This window comes from Rissa tridactyla, chromosome 9 (genome assembly GCF_028500815.1).
Source record: "Rissa tridactyla isolate bRisTri1 chromosome 9, bRisTri1.patW.cur.20221130, whole genome shotgun sequence".
In the NCBI taxonomy this organism is placed as follows: domain Eukaryota; kingdom Metazoa; phylum Chordata; class Aves; order Charadriiformes; family Laridae; genus Rissa; species Rissa tridactyla.
In genome coordinates, this window is record NC_071474.1 from 34,786,637 (window position 1) to 34,804,301 (window position 17,665).

Here is a 17,665-nt window from a genome sequence, read left to right on the forward strand (position 1 = left end):
ACATTGAAGCAACAGTGGAAGAAACAAGGTTGGTTTGTTTTATGCTAAAGTTCAAAAGACACAGGAGCATGGATTAGACTAAAAAAATTTTATTGAAACTTGTCCAAAATCCAGTCAGGCACACCATTTATCCATTCCACTAAGGCTTGTCATTTTGTATGGCATAGAAAAATGAATCTCAACAAGTTGAAACATCAAACAAGTAAATTAGTGAAGTTAAGGCACTTGAAATATGTGTTAATTTAGCAAAATTGCATAATAATAACATTCTACTTTGAATGATATAGTCCTTTCCAAGAGTCAATCTAAAGCATCCAAATTCTATAATGCCTTGACACAGGGGAAAGGGAAAGCAGGAGACAGAAGTCTCATCATATTTTCCTCTGATTAGTAACCTCCAAGGCTGGCCACAGCCTATGGAAAGGAAGTATTACTGAATCACACTGCAAAGATTTCCTGTAGTGCAGGTGCTGAACTACACAATGGTTTGGGCTGAGGCACAATGTCTTCCACTCAAGAATCCTTAAGGCAAAGTATCTTTGTCAGGCAAGAGAACCAAAAGGAGAGAGCAAAAGGCACATACATTCAACTGTAAGGCTAACAAATCTTTCCTGGGGTAACAATATTTATCCTGGGATTAGATATCTCTGCCCACTCCCATATCCTCCTCAAGGATAAAAACTTGGGAGAAAATAAATGGAGAATGCAAGAATTTACATAGTGCCCAAAAATCTGATACTTGTTGGTTTGTCAGGGCTTCGAGCAGTAACTTGAAAGCCACTTAGCAACCTTTAATTCATGCTACAGATAGCTAGTTACCTTTGGAGCTTTGCTTTGTGTTTTGGAGAGTGTGAGTGTTGGTCAGCATAACAATATTTTTTTGTCTCTGAGCAAATGTTTAAAACTTAAATGTTGCAGTTTCAGCATTTGGCAAAGAAAGTTTTTAATGAATAATTAATGAATAATTAATAACTCTGTTCTACCTGTTTAAAATTCCCCCTTCGTCTGTGAAACAACCTCTCGCATCATACAGCGGTTAATCTCAAAAATGAGATACAGCTCTAGAATATGCACATTCCACGCTGGAATTCGGAGTATGCTCCAAGGGTTGCACACAGACTGAAGGAAAAGATTTCCAGGTACATGAAGATGTTTTCTCAACCATGAAGAGGCATGACAGAGAAGTTATTGTCACCTGCTATGCACAATCAGGAAATAAAGTGATAAATATTTGAGGGGAAAAAGAAACATATGGAAAACAGATTATCCCATTGAATTTAAAGTATTGTTTCTAGCTAGTCTACAGAAATGTAGTTCTAAGCATTAAGTTCTGAATTTCACTAGAAGTAGAGCTGTTTAAGAAGATGTAAAGCTTATGAAAAAGAGATTGCATCTTAATACTCTGTGTCCTTCAGAGCAAATTGCTTGTTATATTTAAGGCACTACATGTCATCTTTGGTTCAGTGTTTAACTATCTCATTCAGTGTAAAGAGAGGTAGCACGAACCACATGCTTTTAGCTCTTCCATTCCATTACACGCCATTTCAGGGTCACCGTCTTTCTGATGTTACAGATTCCGGAATCCTTTAACTCATTAGGAAACTGCAGGTACAAAATAGCAAACGTTCGTATTAATTTTATAAGAAACAAAAGGTGTGCAACATTCCACTTAGCTTTCATATATCCCGAGAAAATCAGAATGAGAAACTGGCCCGGATGCAACAACAACATAAGCAGCTGTGGAGAAGTCACTTAAAAGCGAGTTTTCTAGTAACTCAGAAGTTACGATAACCACATCTTACCTACAAAGTTAGCAGAAGCACATACGACCATTGCATAGACCAGAATAAATGCTGACAAGCTATTAAACAGGGAATAAGTTCAGCTCTCTTCTGGTCTTGAGAAAAGTCTTCATGAAATAACAAACTTTAGTGTTTAGATTTTTTTTTTTAAAAAATGACTTCCCATAGAAAGGGGGTAATATTTGCCTACGGGATTAGCCTTCCAGAAAATTAAACTCATTGCAGAAGCTGAAATGGTTAGAAGCTGGTCCCTCAGCATGTATTTATTCCTTCAAAATGCATAAAAACATGTAAAAACATGTTTTACATGTAAATGTAAAAACACAAAAGATATCTATACCGGTCATATATATATTAAGCAGTCAATTAGTAGCATTAGACTCTTTACACAAGCAATCCCAAAATATACGCAGCTTTAAAGCATCAGCCATCCTCCTTGTTCTTACAAATAAGGATTAATAATCAAGATGTATGGATATGGAGGAAAAGTAGAAAAAAAGACACTTGTTTTCAGTATATATTGGCTGAGATATCACTACAAAAATAGAAACATTTTATAATATGTAATGGCATGAATAGGAGAGTACCAGAATCTTTCCTTTGTCCAGACTGAAAAATCACAACATCCACCAAATACCATTATTTCTGGTGATTATATTGACCAACATGGCCACTCATTGAGAAGCAAGTGGAACATTTTTAAAGGAGTACTTCCCACCAGATTAGATTTCAGAAATAGGCCCTTTGCCTATTTCTCCATTCTGGTTTAAATTAATATTACCAGACAAGGAGACAGAAGTCAGCAGCAACAGATTCATTCACAAGCATACAGTCCAGAAGAAAAAAAAAAAAAAACAAACACAAAAAACCAAAACCAAACCTATACTGCTCTCAATCTTTAAACCCTCCTTTGTGTTTACCCACCTTCTTTAAAGAAGGCTATGGCGTTGTACCTGTATTGCAACGCACAGGAAAACAATGACTGAAGTGGCAAAAGAGACATACCTGTATGGGTAGCCATGGTATTTAGATCTGAAGACAGACAGCAGCCAGCTGAAGAACAGCACTACCAAGCCAATCCCAGCAATACACATGACTGTAAGAGATGCAGAACAAGATTCTGGTAATTTGACAGCTGTCTCCAAAAACACCACAGTGACTGGAAGCTTCAAAAGCATTCTGTAATGTTTACAGATTAGGTCAGATAACACCTCTAGAGTTACTGTAAACCAATTTTATACCATTGCTTTAAGAGAAATTAAGTCCCTTCTCTCCCTTACTAGCAAAATGCTGCAAAGCATCTTTGTATCTCCCCATTTCCCAAAAGGGCTTTGAGTTTATCTTGCAGTTTGCTAAGAACTCCAAATGCTGCCAAAAAACCAAACGATTCACTTCTGCTTAGAGGTGGGAAGTGTACAAAAACCAACAGTGCAAAAGCATTTCTATTAAATAGTATATCAAAAGTCTTTACTGAAAATACCTTCTCTTAGAAAGAAAATTATTAGTACTTACTTTTTCTTTTCCCCACATCCATGTCCGAAGTAGCAGCTTCGTGGAGGAGTACCATTCCTAAAGTAACACCACCATCTACGAATGCTGGTTAAGGCTAAATCGACAAAATACAATAGACTCAATACACTCATTCCTAATCTTGTAAATTCAGCTCCCATGCCATACCTGGGACATTAAAACTCAATGGAAAAATTTAAGACTTCCCAGCTAAACCAGCAAATATGGGGGGAAAAGGCAAATAAAAGGTATTGATAGTCAACTTTTAAGAGACAATAAATACAAAGTTTAAAATATAAACTGGAAAATATAGTAGGTGGTGACACAAAATTAAAAACATGCATTTATTATTTCAGCTTGTCATGAAACAGCATTCCTTCCCAGAGAGCTCAGTTCACTCCTACTGCTGTTCTACCCCACTGGAAAATCCCAAAAGGAATTCAACTTCTGTATTATACTCAGCTAATAGAATGAATAAAATGCATGCAATATTTAATCTATAGGATCTCTTCCAAGTAGCAATATTTCAGTCTTTTATAATTCTTCAATTAAAAAGAATAATTAAAGCTTGTGAATGAAGCTTAAGGAAGCACAGACAACTTAAAAGGCCTAACATTTGTAAAGAGTCCACTAGCAAAGCAGAACAGTGGAACAAAATACCAAATTCTCAAAGATTTCATTCCATTTCATGATAGATGTTCAGTCCCAATCCTCCTGAAAGGAGAAATACTTAGCACTGACTGCAATGGGACCGTTAAGAAATCTCCCATTTCAGATACAGTCTACCTTGAGCACAAGAGAAGAGTGACTTCAGCCTTCAGGAACCTTGCCAACTCCTACTATTTTAAATGTCTGCAGCGACTGGTAGATTGGGTCTGTAACATGAAGGATTGCAATAACACAAGTAAACATCTACAAAAAAGTTTCTAGGTTGAATTTGACTGAGCGCATCAGAAGTGCAAGAATAATTAAAAAAAGATCAGAAGTCCCCTTCCAAATGGACATTTTAAGTTAAAAAAAATCTTTTATAATGAATACACAGCAAGAGAGTTGAAGTTCTTTTAACACCAGCATATTTAAACATCAATTGCTTACTTTATATTATTTTATTACAAAATCCCAATGTTTCACTTGCTGAAATTTGGATTTTGAATAGATAAAACAAGAAGAGAAAAGGAGGAAATCACCAGAAGTCACTCTGTTAAAAAACACTGGGTTGCAACAGAGACTTGTTAATCACTGTCAAGCCGTGAAGAGGACAGGCACTTTGAATGAAGTTTTGAAATAATGTGCCTGCAGTAAGTCTGCTATACTTGTGTACTATAAAATGTAAACAATTTGGGACTGTGAAGCTGCAGGAAAAAAAGACTCAAATAAAATAAAAAATCCTGAATAAAAGATAAAATAATGCACAGACTGATACAGGTGACAAGACAAGAAAGAAAAGCTTGAGTCAGAGATAACTGAAGTTGCAGATGTTGGGTCAAAAACATGTATGTGGGAACATAAGAAAAGAACATTGAATTTTAGAGTGACTTACAACTCTTATGACTCCAAAGAAACATTTTTATACAAATGAGAAATGCAAAAGCTCTCAACCTGCAAGTTTCTGCTTGCCTGTCTTGATGGCATAATACTGGCATGGAAAAATCGTGAATCCACGAACGAGTGGAAAGATTAAAAGTAAAGAAGGTAAGCAAAGAAATAAAAGAAAAAAGATCAGTAATAGAGGAAGGAATTAAACACCAAAGCAACAACTAAGTCTGCCAGATTGAAAGAGATAAGAGACACGCACAGAGGAACAGGAGCTATCCTGAAGAATCTTATGATTCCACAAAGATCCACATCTTTAACACTGTATTAATCTCAGTCATTAAGCAAGGAAAAAGGTGGTGAGAAAGCAGTAAACATTTTTCTATTTAAGTTAAATATCACTGGCATAGAAAAAGCATAGCTGTTAGCACAGAAGGCTCTACAAGCTTCAGTATCAGTATCAGGTGACAGTAACGAGCTTGACAAAGTAGTCTCATAGAAAAAGCAGCTGCATAAGCTAACAGAAAAATCATCACCAACCACATGCTTCTCAGTAGGAAGGATACTAAACAGAAGAACAATGTGTGTTTCTGCCACAAATTGGGCTTGGCTGCTTCCATGGATATAGTTCTGTAAGAGACAAAGCATAATTGAATTTAGAAAAGACTGGAGTCAACTTTGACTCGATTACCAACATCTATAGAGCTTGGAACTCGGTCTCTTTCAGTAGACAGAAGTTAGAGCATGAACAATTTCATCCATTGACTATGGATTTGAGGGGGGAGCTGTGTCAGCGTCAAAAATCCTTCTTTTATTAACATGCACAATCAACCCAAAGTATCATTCAGATTATAAGAAGTGCAAGTGCAGCTACAACCTTCATGGTCCAGATCCCCTGTTCATCAGGGCAAAATACCATAATTATTGGTATTTGGTGCCTCCTGCACCCACTGCGATCTGAATCTGATCCATTCCCAGACTTGGATTCTTAGGTTACATACGTTGCTCCTCTGCTCGTGAACCCTACTCACTTGGTTCCAGAACCAAGCATTTGACGTCTTTTTCATGGCATACCAGGAAAAGGAACATCATTACCAATACCATCGAAGCTTTATTCTTCAGTCTCAAAAAGGCTTAGGAATGATGTAAACAGAAGAAACTAAAGGAAGTGTTTTCAAGAACACATTTAGAATATGAGAACTTCCTCTCAGTAAGTTGGCTTAGTTTTATTTCCATTAATAGTAACCAACTGGGTTAACAGAAAATTTGAAATTTGTGAGAGAATACCATTTTTTTAATCCCTTATGGGAAGCTTTACATCACTATGGTTGTGTTGTTTTATTTAAGTAGGAAAAAAAGTCTGATAAGCAGATCCACTTTTTATGGAAAAATAGAGGGCCTTACCCACCTAACTGGGCCTGAAAAGACATTTCACCAAATTAATTCCCTCCTGAGTAAAATACATGAGAAAAGCCAATATGTGATGCGTAAGCACCTGAAGAGATGCAGTGCTCTCAGTACATTCTGACTACTTCTACAGTGTATCTCATTTTGTATTATATACAGAGCAGTAAATTTCAAGTGATGTTAAAACTGATTTTTCCAAAGAATGACATTTCCTACGTCTAAGGTCACTAGACATTAATTTACCTTAAGAATCTTGAAGAAAGATGTTTTTATATGGAAGTCATTAGATGGGTGTATGAGCTAAAATGACCAGCTTAAACATGAAATCCCCAGGCTCAGCAGGACTGTTTAACATGGAAGACTCAACATAAACACCTTATTTTGCTGCATAGCAATTTAGAACTATCATGTCGCTTCAGAACTAGGGATACAATATACATACAAGATAGAGGATGGCAAATGTCACAGGTAAACAAATGCTGAAGAGAAGACATGAAAACAAATAGAAATGGTTAAAAGACACACAGGAGGTCAGAGAAATGGAAGAGACCAAGTAATTTAAATTAATCTACCCTCAGAATAAAAGCAGAGAGCATTGTCATTGTGCTTCCTCCAAGATGTATCACTTTATTTACTTTTACGTTTTGGGGAGATGGAGAATTGGAAGGAGAACAATAGGAAGGATGAAAGAAATGCACACCTTAGATTCTGAAGCAAGACGGGAACACACGCACACCCCCCATCCAAACAACTTGTTAGCAAATAGTTCTGGTTACTCTGTATGCTATCCTTTTTACACTAGAGCATTATTTTAGTACCATCTTAGCTTTCTGTGATTACTAGAATAATCCAAGTTCCTACACAAAAAGACCTTGATCTTTCTAGGTATTAACACAACAGAAAAACCTCCAAGTAATACTTTGGAACCCATATGTCCCGTTGCCAGCAGAGCACCATCCATGACTGCTGTCTAATGCTTTACTGCATGGAAAGCACCTCAAGCAGTTCCTAACATGAAACTGAACATGCTGCTAGATGGTAAATTAATCTTAATATTTCTCAGATGATTAAGAATTGCATTTCTCATTCTCTCTCTTAAAAGTTTATTACTGAGCACAGAAAGTAAGACACCTAAAAAACCCTTATGCAACATTTGCCCTTACTCTTAGAACATCACAGAACTAATGCTACCATTCTTTACAGAATTAATGAATCATTGAATGGGCAGGAAGGTCATTCCTACCAAAAATGGAATTCTAGGTAAGGGCTGAAGTTATCACAATGCAATTACACAACAGAGCACTTTGTTTTGGGTTAAGATCAGTATTTTGTAATTTCTTCGAACTAAAGCAAGAGTTTTCAAAAGAGTTTCTTCTTGGCTTAAAGAGAAGAAAAGGATAAAGCTAATTGGAAGAAAATCTAAATCTTGACTGGAGCTCTAACACTCCTGCCTCACACAAAACACCACCACTCTTTCACAGGCATATTTAAGAGAAGACAGATCCTCTGTGAACTAATCAACAGCTCTCTGAGTTGCCTTGCTCATTGCAGGAGTGGTTAGACTCACTGACTTACAAAGAAAGAAGGCAAGAATAGAATTTGCACTCTGACTTGCCTCTTTTAGTATAACCCTTATTCTGTAGAAATACAACAAAAATGTAGAAAAGAAAACAAAGAAAAGACTTACCACTTGTCCTGTATGGGGATTCTTATGAGCATAGGGTGGACCTCTAATGTGGTTCCACATTTGGCCTGATGTCATTGCTAACACAAAACACTGAAAGGAAAAGAAGAAACACAAATTAATAGGGACTTTATTTTATTTTTTTTACCCAATTTCTTTTCATTTCATACCAAAATGTACTGGTCTGGAATACAATCTTAGACTAAGTATTGTCCTACCTTTTATCTGTATAAAAGGCATCCAATCAAGCATTAACTGAGCTGAAAAGACCAAGATCAAGTATTATCAGACTACCCAAAAGTAAAACTAAGTGCACCTCGTTTTCCCCTAACAGGTTTAAGCATCTTTAAATAGAAAGACTTTTAAAGACTTGAATTGCTACAAAACTCATGACACCAGGTAGACAATAGTTATAATTACTCACCAAAGCAGCAAACGCCCAGCCAGTTTTGTTGTACAGAAAATCCAGATTGCTTCCACGCAAATACACGAGGCCTCCGACAACAGCCAGAAGCAGTCCTAACATCAATGGTCCAGCATAGTTTGGTGGCCTTATCACACGAATCTAAACAGGTATTTAAATTATTTTCCCTCAATGGGATTATACATCATACCCACACTCCTGCTAAAAAAACCCACGATATATTAGAGGGGAGGAGGGAGCAGGGGGGAATAATCAACACACATACAAATTTTCTATATAACACATCTGACTTGGGAAGTAAGTAATGCTTCTTCCCTCGTTACTGTAGCTTCAGTTTTATACACCTTTACCCTACCTAATAATTTAAAGACTGTTTTTCTTCCATAGGAACAGAAAAGGGAGAAAGCAGGAGATGAGTTTTACCATCTTATCAAATACAGAATTACACAAAATATTAGAACACAGAATGCAAGAAAACTTAAAAGATGTTGTCGTGCCACAACTCGATTTTGTAGACAAGAAGTATTTAGAGTATCTGAGAGCAGATCATTAGCCACAGAACACAACTGAGGTATTTCACAGCTGAAATTACACAGTAGGGGAGTGCTGCAGAGGTGGTGATGGGGAAAGTCTGTATATACTTACATTGACATCGGTTCTGTCAGCCACCCAACGAGCAAGCTGTTCAGCTGCAAAGCCACGCACCTGAAGTTCATATGTGTCACCCCTTTTAGGCTTCCCTTTAGCAGGAAAGTTAATGAAGGTTGGAGCAGAATTCATGTTTAGCTGTATTTAGAAAATTCACAGAAGATACGGCACCATGAAAGGCCTTTTTAGTAAAACATTTCTATTCCATTTGTATCTTGCAACATCATCACTACATCAATCAGAAGAAGTAAGTATTCAGTAAATAGATTTCACTGGCAACGACTTAAAAAAAAAAAAGAGTAGAGACAGCACACAGTAGCTTGCATTTCTGTACTTCATAAAAGCTATCTATATACTCCTGCAATTTCTGTTCTGTGTTCCATGCTTTTTTCTGCTTTTGGTATTGAGAAACAAAATTTTTTTAGCGCTGTCACTATCTGTCTTAAAAAAAAATTGTTACTTCTGAGAAGGCTATTTTTTTTTTTTTTAAACACCATTGATCATGCTTTCTAAAGCGATTTACATTTCTTTGTTAGTACTCAGATCAATAGCTATCAATTCAAAATATTCAGACCAGCTAAGAGGATATTATAATAGGTAAACAAAAGTAGTTGTTTACAAAATGTAGCTCTATGTTTTCCTAACAGTTATTTTCCCATAGCATTTCAGGTTTTTTTTAATCTGTTTCTTCTCTAAATACTACTTGGAGGAGAGAAATCTGCAAAATAGGAATACATACAATAATCTATAAAGGCTGTAGCTTGATGAATTAATTTTTGACGTAACACTACAGGAAAAGTTAAGAATAATAATAAAAGACAACCCTTTCCCCTTCTCCAGTCAAAAGGCTTCCATTTAATAAAATACCATTGCCTAAATTGTGTAGCTTTTAAATAGAGATGAGTATCTCTTTAAAAAAAGAGTTAAGATTTGCAAAACTATAATGAACTATTAATGTGGTCTACAGTTGCAAGCATACATGCAATGTTCTCATACATTTAAAAAAAATATGGTTACATATTGTTAGCAGAAAAGCAAAATGACTGGGTACTTGAAAAAAACTAAGTTAAGACACATTGAAAGCCTAATTTATCATTCTCTAGTAATATAAAAATTGTAATAGCTGTCCCTAACAACATTGGTGCTTTCTATCTTGCCTCTTCATGTATCATAAAAGATTTTATTAAGAATTACACTGTAAGTTATTATAGGAGACAAAGTCAGAAAAACCAGTCAGAGAAGCCAGTTCACCCCTAGTGCCTATTCCAGATTTGTCAGTTCTCTTAATACTACTGCCAACATGCTACTGCCCTCTGCTCTTCTCCTCATATCTTCCGAGTGGCAGCTTATAACTTTTCAATTATTTCTTTAACCATTTTAACGCTAAGTTTTGTATACATCTTTGCCTTCTTGCCCTCAGTCTTCAAACCATGAGTTAAAAATAACATTAGAAGAGAAAAAGAAAGACATTACCATCTGAAATACATCTGAGCCTTCATCAAAATCTACCATAGCAAAAAAAATCTTGTTGGTAAATGCACTGGAATATCGCCAGGAGTTTGCCAGAATCTGGTATTCCTCATCAGCTTGCCTGTAAGACACACAAAGTGAGATGCTGTATCATATGTTTGTCCAGAACAAAAGCTATAAAACAGCTGAGGGAGCTGTAGCCACCCACCCCATTAACAGGTGCATACCACATACCCCACATTAATTTTCTAGTGTTAAAGTTTAAGGCCAGACACTCATCTAAATCAAGGGAAGCATCTGGCACTTGCAAGGGCAAGTTTTGTTGAGTCCATGAACACAAGCAGTGATCAATTCTAATTGAAATCTTAAATGGAACCCAGCAGCTCATGATTTACTAGTTAACACAGCATCAAAATGGGCATAGGTGTGCCCTCTTTTCCATATCAGAGGATAAGAAACCAATTAATTTCAACTAAGTATAAAAATCACCTTTACAGACCACTGACACCTCTGGATTAATACAAGAAGGCCATAATATGGTTAAGGATCCAGCACATTATAATTGTAAATAATTAAGTGTCAATCAACATATTCATTAGCAGAACATTTAGACTGCCTGGCCAGCAGTAATTCTACAAACATTTTTTCAGCAGCTCACACCAGGAAAGTTGAGTTTACACCCTCTGTTTCTCCAGAAGCCTATCAGCATGAACACTGTCCCTGCAAAGCCACAATTATTTTAGGAGGGAGATAAATAATTAAGGGCTATGTTGTTTTCTTACATGCACATTACATATATATTCCCACACGTTTAATTTCAAATATAAACCTACTATAGTGTACCCTAGTATATTCCTCCTACATACATGAAAGTTTTATCCTGTTCTTAAACTTAATTTCCTAAAAACATATGATGACTTCCCATTTCTAATTTAGGACTAAATTAAGCCCATACTTGCATACAACACACTGTCTGTGAGGCTGAAGAGCAGTGAACATCACAATCACTGAGTAATTTCTGGGTGGTGCCTTCACAAGGCGTCGAAATTTGTCTCCATTCATTCGAATAACGGATCTCTTACTAGCCCACTCCATTAGCTGGTTCACTTTTTCTGATAACACCATCTGAAAATAAAGTCAGAGAAACACTGATTTTTTTTGTTGTTTTTTTTTCCTAGTCTCACAGTACAATCTTGAAGGTTTTTAGATTTGACATAACAAAGAGCCGCACTGTATTTCATAAGAACACTCTCCACATGATGCGATACTTCATTAAGATTCTTGAAGGCATTCACAGATCCTTTTGACAGTCATGCTAATGTTATACATTTATTTTAACCACTTAGTAATATGCACGCTTTAAGCACTCAGTCTTTAAGCACTTAGTATTACACATGCTGGTGAAGACTATCAGCTCACTAGTACTTTTTCATGTTGCTAATTGTAAGATTTCTTTTATATGTACAAACTGGCCCAAATCACTCCTCAGTATTTATTTGATACTAAGCATCACACTCTGTTTCAGATTTCAAAACTTGGTGGAAGCAGAATCAACACTACAGATGGAAGCACCCAGGAAGTGAGCTCAACACCTAATTTTCAGCATTGCTGGAAAGAAAAAGGATTCAGTACATATCTGGAGAACTGAAGAGCGCTCAACACTAAGCTCTTCTTTAAAAATGAGCCAACCAATTCTATAACATTATACAAATAAGTATTAGGTAAGTGACAAGCCCCTAAATGTCACTTTTATCATAAAATACTTCTCTACTCCTTATTAACACCCTTCTTCAGATAAATACTTGAGGGTAAATAATAAACTACTCTTCTTTGACTTACAACTGACACAAGTACATAGAGGGACATTTTCAAACCCTAGGAGTCAAGTGTCCGGAAATATGGAACACCTTTGGAATTATAACCAAAAACAGCCAGTCCACCCACTCTCCCTCTCCACATCCCACACAGCAGAAGACAAGAACGGGAGAGCCTGGGATTAAACACGCACGAAAATAAAAGAGAAATTAGAACTCAATGATTCTAAAACGCCAAATGCTCCGCTCAGCCCTCAGGCGCTCCCGCGGGCTTCCCCTCAGGGCCTGGCCGCCGCTGCCGGCCAAGCCTCAGGCTGGGGGAGGCCCACGGCCGACCCAGGGTGGAGCCAGGTCACCCCAGCACCGCGACCTGCCGGACCCCAGCCCGCGGGGCTCCTGGCGGCACCCCACCTCCTTCCGCTTCTGCCCGGCGGCGGGCAGCCCGCCCCAGGCCAGCAGCAGCAGCAGCGCCAGGCCCGGCAGCGCCGCCATAACCGCCCCGCTCCGCCGCCTCGCGCCTATTGGCGGGCGCCGGCTCACGGGCAGGGCAGCCCCGCCCAGCCGCTTCCTATTGGTGGCGGTGCCGGCCCGCGACAGGCCGCCGGTCTCTGATTCGTTAAACCTGCCTCCAGCACGGGCTGCCGCTAGCCTATAGGAGCGAGGCAAGCTGGAGCCATGCGATTGGTGGAGCCCTGAGGGAGGGTCTGAGTGCCGCGCCGCGCAGAGGGGGGCCGGGACCCCCGGGAGATAGCCGTGGGGGTCTTCCTTCGTCGCCCACACTTGAGAGGGCGCCGCGGTTGCCCTGCTGCAGCCCTACACCTTCAGGATACGCCCAGGCTTTCCTCAGCGCCTGCAGTTATTCAGACGTTGCGAACTGCTACACAGCCGCAGTGTGCTTGGGGTCCCCGAGGGGGGCGGCTCCATTGCGCGGGGCCAGGCCTCACGTCGGCAAGCCCCAAGAAATCAAAAAGGGAATCTAGAGTAAAACTCCAAGGAACTTAACCGGTAGCTCCCCCAAAGGCGTGCGTTTGCTTAGTTTTAAACGAAGCAAGGGGCATGAAGATGATCACGTGCTGGAGCACCTCTCCTATGAGGACGCTCTGAGAGAGCTGGGGCAGTTCAGCCTGGGGAAAGAGAAGGATCCAGAAGACCTTGTAGCTCCTTCCAGTACCTAAAAGGGCTACAGGAGAGATGGGGAGGGACTTTTTACAAGGCCATGTAGTGATAGGACACGGGGTAATGGCCTCAAACTGAATGAGGGGAGATTTAGATTAGATATCAGGAAGAAATTCTTTACTGTGAGGGTGGTGAGACGCTGGCCCAGGTTGCCCAGAGAAGCTGTGGCTGCCCCATCCCTGGAGGTGTTCAAGGCCAGGCTGGATGGGGCTTGCAGCAACCTGGTCTAGTGGGAGGTGTCCCTGCCCAGGGCAGGGGGCTGGAACTGGATGATCTTTAAGGTCCCTTCCAACCCAAACCAGTCTATGGTTCTATACATGCAAGTGTATTCCTGGGTTATGTGTTAAAAAGACACTTAAAATTGTACTCGGGGAAATCCTCAGCTGGTGGGTAATGGGTTACAGGCTCTTGAGTGTAATTGCCACAGAAATGTGTTTTTACTCCTGCTTCGTTTTTTATTTTTCTATTCGGGGACACGTACATTACAGAAATTATTTCTGGCGCCGTGCAGAATGTCCCTGCAATTTCTGTTTGCACTAAAATCTCTGTCTATAGCTGTTCGGCCCTTGTATAAATTTAAATTCCCACAGGGGGAAAAAAACACAAATAAAAAAGGTCGTGTCAGAAGTGGGATTCGAACCCACGCCTCCATACGGAGACCAGAATACCCAACCCGCCACGGGAAGGCGCAGAACGCCTTGAGTCTGGCGCCTTAGACCACTCGGCCATCCTGACACTGCGACAAGTAGAGCCGCCGGCAGCTCCTTACCGCTTTCCTGACGGCAGCGCCCGCCTCCCCCAGTCTTTTGTGGGGCGTTCCCGAGTCTGTAAACGGGAGAGGAGCCCCTCTCTTCTGACTACGGGGCTTCCCCCGCTCTCGCTCCGCCGCAGCGAGGAGGCGCCTTTCCCCCGCCGCCGCGCGGCCCCGTTACCCACAGGCCTCCGCTCGGTAGCGCGGCGGCTCGGCCACTTCCGGCGCGGCCATTTTGTTTTTCACCGCTCGCCAAGGGTACCGGCATCCCGGCGGGGGCAGGGCCGTACTTCGCCTGTCAGCATGTTCCCTGTGGCAAAGGCTGCTCTGAACCTCACCGGTAAGCAAGGAGGAGGCTCTCTGGAATGCAGAAGTGCTGGGGGTGTTTCTCGGGAGTAGGCGGTTTCGTCAGGGGGTCTCCCCGCGGTGGGGTGCCTTCCCTGTGAGGGCTGTCCCTGAACAGTCGTGAGGGCAGCTGAGGGGCTGCGGGCGACTCTCCTGTCGTCCTTCGTCTGCTGCTTTTTTTTTTTCCTCTCTTTTTTTCTGCCTCTCTTACCTCCTAGTTGTTTTTACTTGAGCTGACCTTGCGTTCCTTTCCTCGGTGCTTTTCATCCTCGATGGTAACTAAAGGCACGTCTAGGTCTTGTTACCTGAGGTGTCAAGGTGTAGTCAGTCAGTGACCAGCCTTCAAACTCAAGGGTAAAATTACCTCTTCAGTGATAGACTCCCCAATGCTTAACCCAGCCCTTTCAGAGCTGATCCTGGTTTGTGGTGTCCGAGGTGCGTGCACCTAAAGTAAACGAGATTAGCAGTGTTTCTCAATAGATATTCAAGCTTCTTTTTTCTGCTTAAAAAAAAAATTTATGCAGCCTCACAGCATGCTAGGGATGTAGTAGATCTTCTCTAGTTGTGTTTGGGTAAATGTGAACCACTGGCCTGATAAAATACTCTATTTTGTAATGTTTATCTCTATGCACAAATCGCTGTCTCATCAAATGTACACAACTACTAAACAGTCTCCATGTTTTGAAGCTGGTGGTCTCATTCTTAATCCTGTTTTCTCCTTAATAAGTATACCTTTTATACGTTACATCTACGTACATCATACATCCTGTCATCTGAAGATATCCTCCTGCATTTCATTCTCTATTATTTACCTTATGCGAAGGCCCACGGTTATTTCCACTTCCTTCTTCACCTCCCTCCCCTCCCTTCAAAAATCTTGAAGGGAAAGGTGTTACCGATACCCACTATCTTCAACCGCTTAATCTGATGCTGAGCTTCATCCTGAAAATGCTTGTATTAGGTACGCATACTGACAATATAGATATTTACATGCAAAAATCTGAAACTTTTAAGTACTAAACAAAATATATTATTAGAGAAATAGTAATACTTAAAAGTGTACTTCAACTTCCACACTGAGGGCCCGAAGAAAACATATTAATGAAAAAGATAACGTTGAGGATTTTCTTACTGGAATTAGACTTCAGGAGTAACTTTCTGGAGAGAAACTGGGAGAGCTGAAACGAAATGCAAGGCTTTCTGTATATCCAAGTTCTGGAATCATTCCATAGTTCTAAGTCCAAAAGATCAATTTTTTTCAGCTTTTCATAAAGTCTTTCAATGGTTATGCTTGCCTCTCCGGTGATGGGAGATGAGGCTTGTGAATGGTTTGAATGTATATTTTAGTTGATTTCTGTACTTCTAATTCTCTTTAATGTTCATTAGCTCGTGGCATTCGGCATACTGCAGTAAGACAAGCTCATCGCAAACATGAGCCTGACTTCCATGATAAATATGGAAACCTGGTACTCCTTGGTGGAGCTGCAGCTTTTGTTACTGTATGGGGATATGTAAGTTGTCCTTTTTTTTCCACCGTTCTGTTGTGACTGTAGCTGTAAACTTGCAAGCTAAGTTTCACAAGGGGTTACTTGTTTGAAATAACTTACATGGCCAGAATTCAGGAGTTTTTTATTTAAGTCAATAGTAATGTGATAGAAATTAAAGTTGTGCTAGTTAATATTCTGATGTTGAGTTGTTACACACATTTCTGTGTCTATTGCTTGATTTTAAAATGTAGTAGAAACACAAATGTTCTCTATTTTACCCGCAATTTCTAAGCTATACAGGTAGAGGTGTTAGCAGAAAAATTTATAGATGAAAATAACAGTATGGTGATGGGGTTTTACATTTGAGATTCTTTGTTCAAAAGCTAGATATTTTGAGATAGAAAATGGAGGTATTTAAATACTATTCAATATAAATATATTCCACTTGCTTTATTAGAAGATAAGATGTCATGTTCTAATACAAGAAATACAAACCAAGAACAATAGAAATAGTCCTCTATAGGAAGGTTTCTTTGATTTCAGAGTTAATAATCTTGATTTTTATCCTCCTACAGGTGTTAACACAAGCTGGAATTGAGTGGGGCTTGTCACCTGTTGGCAGAATCACTCCAAAAGAATGGAGGGAGTAACAGCCTTTGCTTGTAATAAACTGGTCTAAACTTTCACTGAAAAAATCACCATGTAATGGCATTTGTTCTCTGATTACCACTTGTACAGTGGCATTCCTGGTCTAATAAACATACCTAGAAACCTCTCTGGCTCTTCTAGGTTTCCTCTATGCTCCGTGTCTGCTGCAGTGTAAGAAATGGTGTAAAAACTCAAAACAATGAAATCCTGTTGTAGGTGGTCCTGGTTGTTCCTGTGAGGGTCGCTGGTGGATAAGGGACAGATCCAAAACAGCACAGAATCATAGAACTGCCCAGGTTGGAAGGGATCTTTCAGATCATCCAGTCCAACCATCAACCTAACTCTGACAAAAACCACCACTAATCTAAACCGTGTCTGTCAGCGCCACATCTGCCCGTCTTTTAAATACCTCCAGGGATGGTGCCTCAACCCCTTCCCTGGGCAGCGTGTTCATGAACCCTGTTCTACTCTGGTGCTGACAGATACAGTCCATTTTGCTAGATGTGTGCGCTTCAATGAACCTCACACGCACTCCCACCGCAGAGTTCACGTCTAATGGCAAAGTTTATGTTTTCTGTGGAGATCCCATTTTTTTACAGTATTTTTACCTCTTGAATCACTGCAAATAAGTTGCTTCTCTCAGAGGCCTTTGGGAGTCCCGAAGAGCTAAAATGAGTGTCCGAGCCGCTCCCCCGCAGCGGGCAGTGTCTGCGCGCGGCCGCTCGCTGATGTTGACGGAAACGTGATTTTTCCAATTAATTTTGGTATCATCAAGTCGCCGTCACGTGCCCCGCTGCGCTGTTGTCACGTGAGCGGGCGGGGCGAGGTGCGCGCCGGTCACGTGGCGGTGCGCTGCCGGTGGGTCAGGGCGGGACGGGGCTGTCCGGTCGTATAGCGCAAAGTGCCAGGCGCCGCCCCGCAGCGGGGAGAGGCCGTCGGAGCCGCCCGCAGCCTCCGGTGAGTGCGG

The 17,665-nt window shown here is 40.4% G+C and overlaps 3 protein-coding genes and 1 non-coding gene across 13 annotated transcripts in view; 2 read left to right on the top strand and 2 right to left on the bottom strand.

Annotated features, from left to right (window-relative positions):
- Window positions 1-73: 73 nt before the first annotated feature.
- Window positions 74-17,452, bottom strand: MAGT1 (magnesium transporter 1). Of its 9 annotated transcripts, none has more exons than XR_008468615.1 (11): window positions 12,703-12,841; window positions 11,433-11,602; window positions 10,481-10,598; window positions 9,005-9,145; window positions 8,360-8,500; window positions 7,939-8,028; window positions 5,411-5,474; window positions 3,315-3,389; window positions 2,808-2,898; window positions 1,507-1,602; window positions 74-1,195 (listed from the first exon to the last, which is right to left on the bottom strand). XR_008468615.1 is itself a non-coding variant. In XM_054215681.1 (11 exons), exons 3-11 carry the CDS (start codon window positions 11,600-11,602, stop codon window positions 1,587-1,589), a joined length of 906 nt encoding a protein of 301 aa, XP_054071656.1. In that variant the 5' UTR covers window positions 14,928-15,008; window positions 17,307-17,452; the 3' UTR covers window positions 74-1,586. The 9 variants fall into 9 exon arrangements, 7 of the variants coding, with proteins under 7 accessions (XP_054071656.1, XP_054071659.1, XP_054071657.1 ...); XM_054215681.1 differs by lacking the exon at window positions 12,703-12,841 and adding exons at window positions 14,928-15,008; window positions 17,307-17,452 and having other exon boundaries at window positions 74-1,602; XM_054215684.1 differs by lacking the exon at window positions 12,703-12,841 and adding exons at window positions 14,928-15,505; window positions 17,307-17,432 and having other exon boundaries at window positions 74-1,602.
- On the bottom strand, window positions 14,087-14,202 carry TRNAL-CAA (transfer RNA leucine (anticodon CAA)). The gene is made up of 2 exons: window positions 14,165-14,202; window positions 14,087-14,132 (listed from the first exon to the last, which is right to left on the bottom strand). It is a non-coding gene; the product is annotated as a tRNA-Leu (tRNA).
- On the top strand, window positions 14,378-16,825 carry LOC128915374 (cytochrome c oxidase subunit 7B, mitochondrial). Its single transcript, XM_054215688.1, has 3 exons — window positions 14,378-14,558; window positions 15,950-16,074; window positions 16,626-16,825. The coding sequence occupies exons 1-3, from the start codon at window positions 14,522-14,524 to the stop codon at window positions 16,698-16,700; spliced, it is 237 nt and encodes a 78-aa protein (XP_054071663.1). The 5' UTR covers window positions 14,378-14,521; the 3' UTR covers window positions 16,701-16,825.
- Window positions 17,453-17,553: 101 nt separating the features above from the next.
- The window catches only part of ATP7A (ATPase copper transporting alpha), a 28,047-nt gene continuing 27,935 nt past the window's right edge, over window positions 17,554-17,665 (top strand). The window contains exon 1 of one of the 2 annotated variants that reach the window (XM_054215678.1): window positions 17,554-17,655. The gene's annotated coding sequence lies outside the window, so the exon portion shown is untranslated. The remainder of the gene's footprint in view (window positions 17,656-17,665) is intronic. The other variant, XM_054215679.1, reaches the window with a different exon arrangement.

What these genes read in the sequence shown, in the direction of transcription:
- MAGT1 (XM_054215680.1), bottom strand. Translation starts at nt 12,783, where the DNA reads ATGGCGGCGCTGCCGGGCCTGGCGCTGCTGCTGCTGCTGGCCTGGGGC. An exon ending in CCGGGCAGAAGCGGAAGGAG is followed by an intron (nt 11,603 to 12,702) that starts GTGGGGTGCCGC and finishes CTTTATTTTCAG; the next exon opens with ATGGTGTTATCAGAAAAAGT. An exon ending in ACACATTGTTCTTCTGTTTA is followed by an intron (nt 3,390 to 5,410) that starts GTATCCTTCCTA and finishes CAGCATTCGTAG; the next exon opens with ATGGTGGTGTTACTTTAGGA.
- LOC128915374 (XM_054215688.1), top strand. Translation starts at nt 14,522, where the DNA reads ATGTTCCCTGTGGCAAAGGCTGCTCTGAACCTCACCG. An exon ending in GGCTGCTCTGAACCTCACCG is followed by an intron (nt 14,559 to 15,949) that starts GTAAGCAAGGAG and finishes AATGTTCATTAG; the next exon opens with CTCGTGGCATTCGGCATACT. An exon ending in TTGTTACTGTATGGGGATAT is followed by an intron (nt 16,075 to 16,625) that starts GTAAGTTGTCCT and finishes ATCCTCCTACAG; the next exon opens with GTGTTAACACAAGCTGGAAT.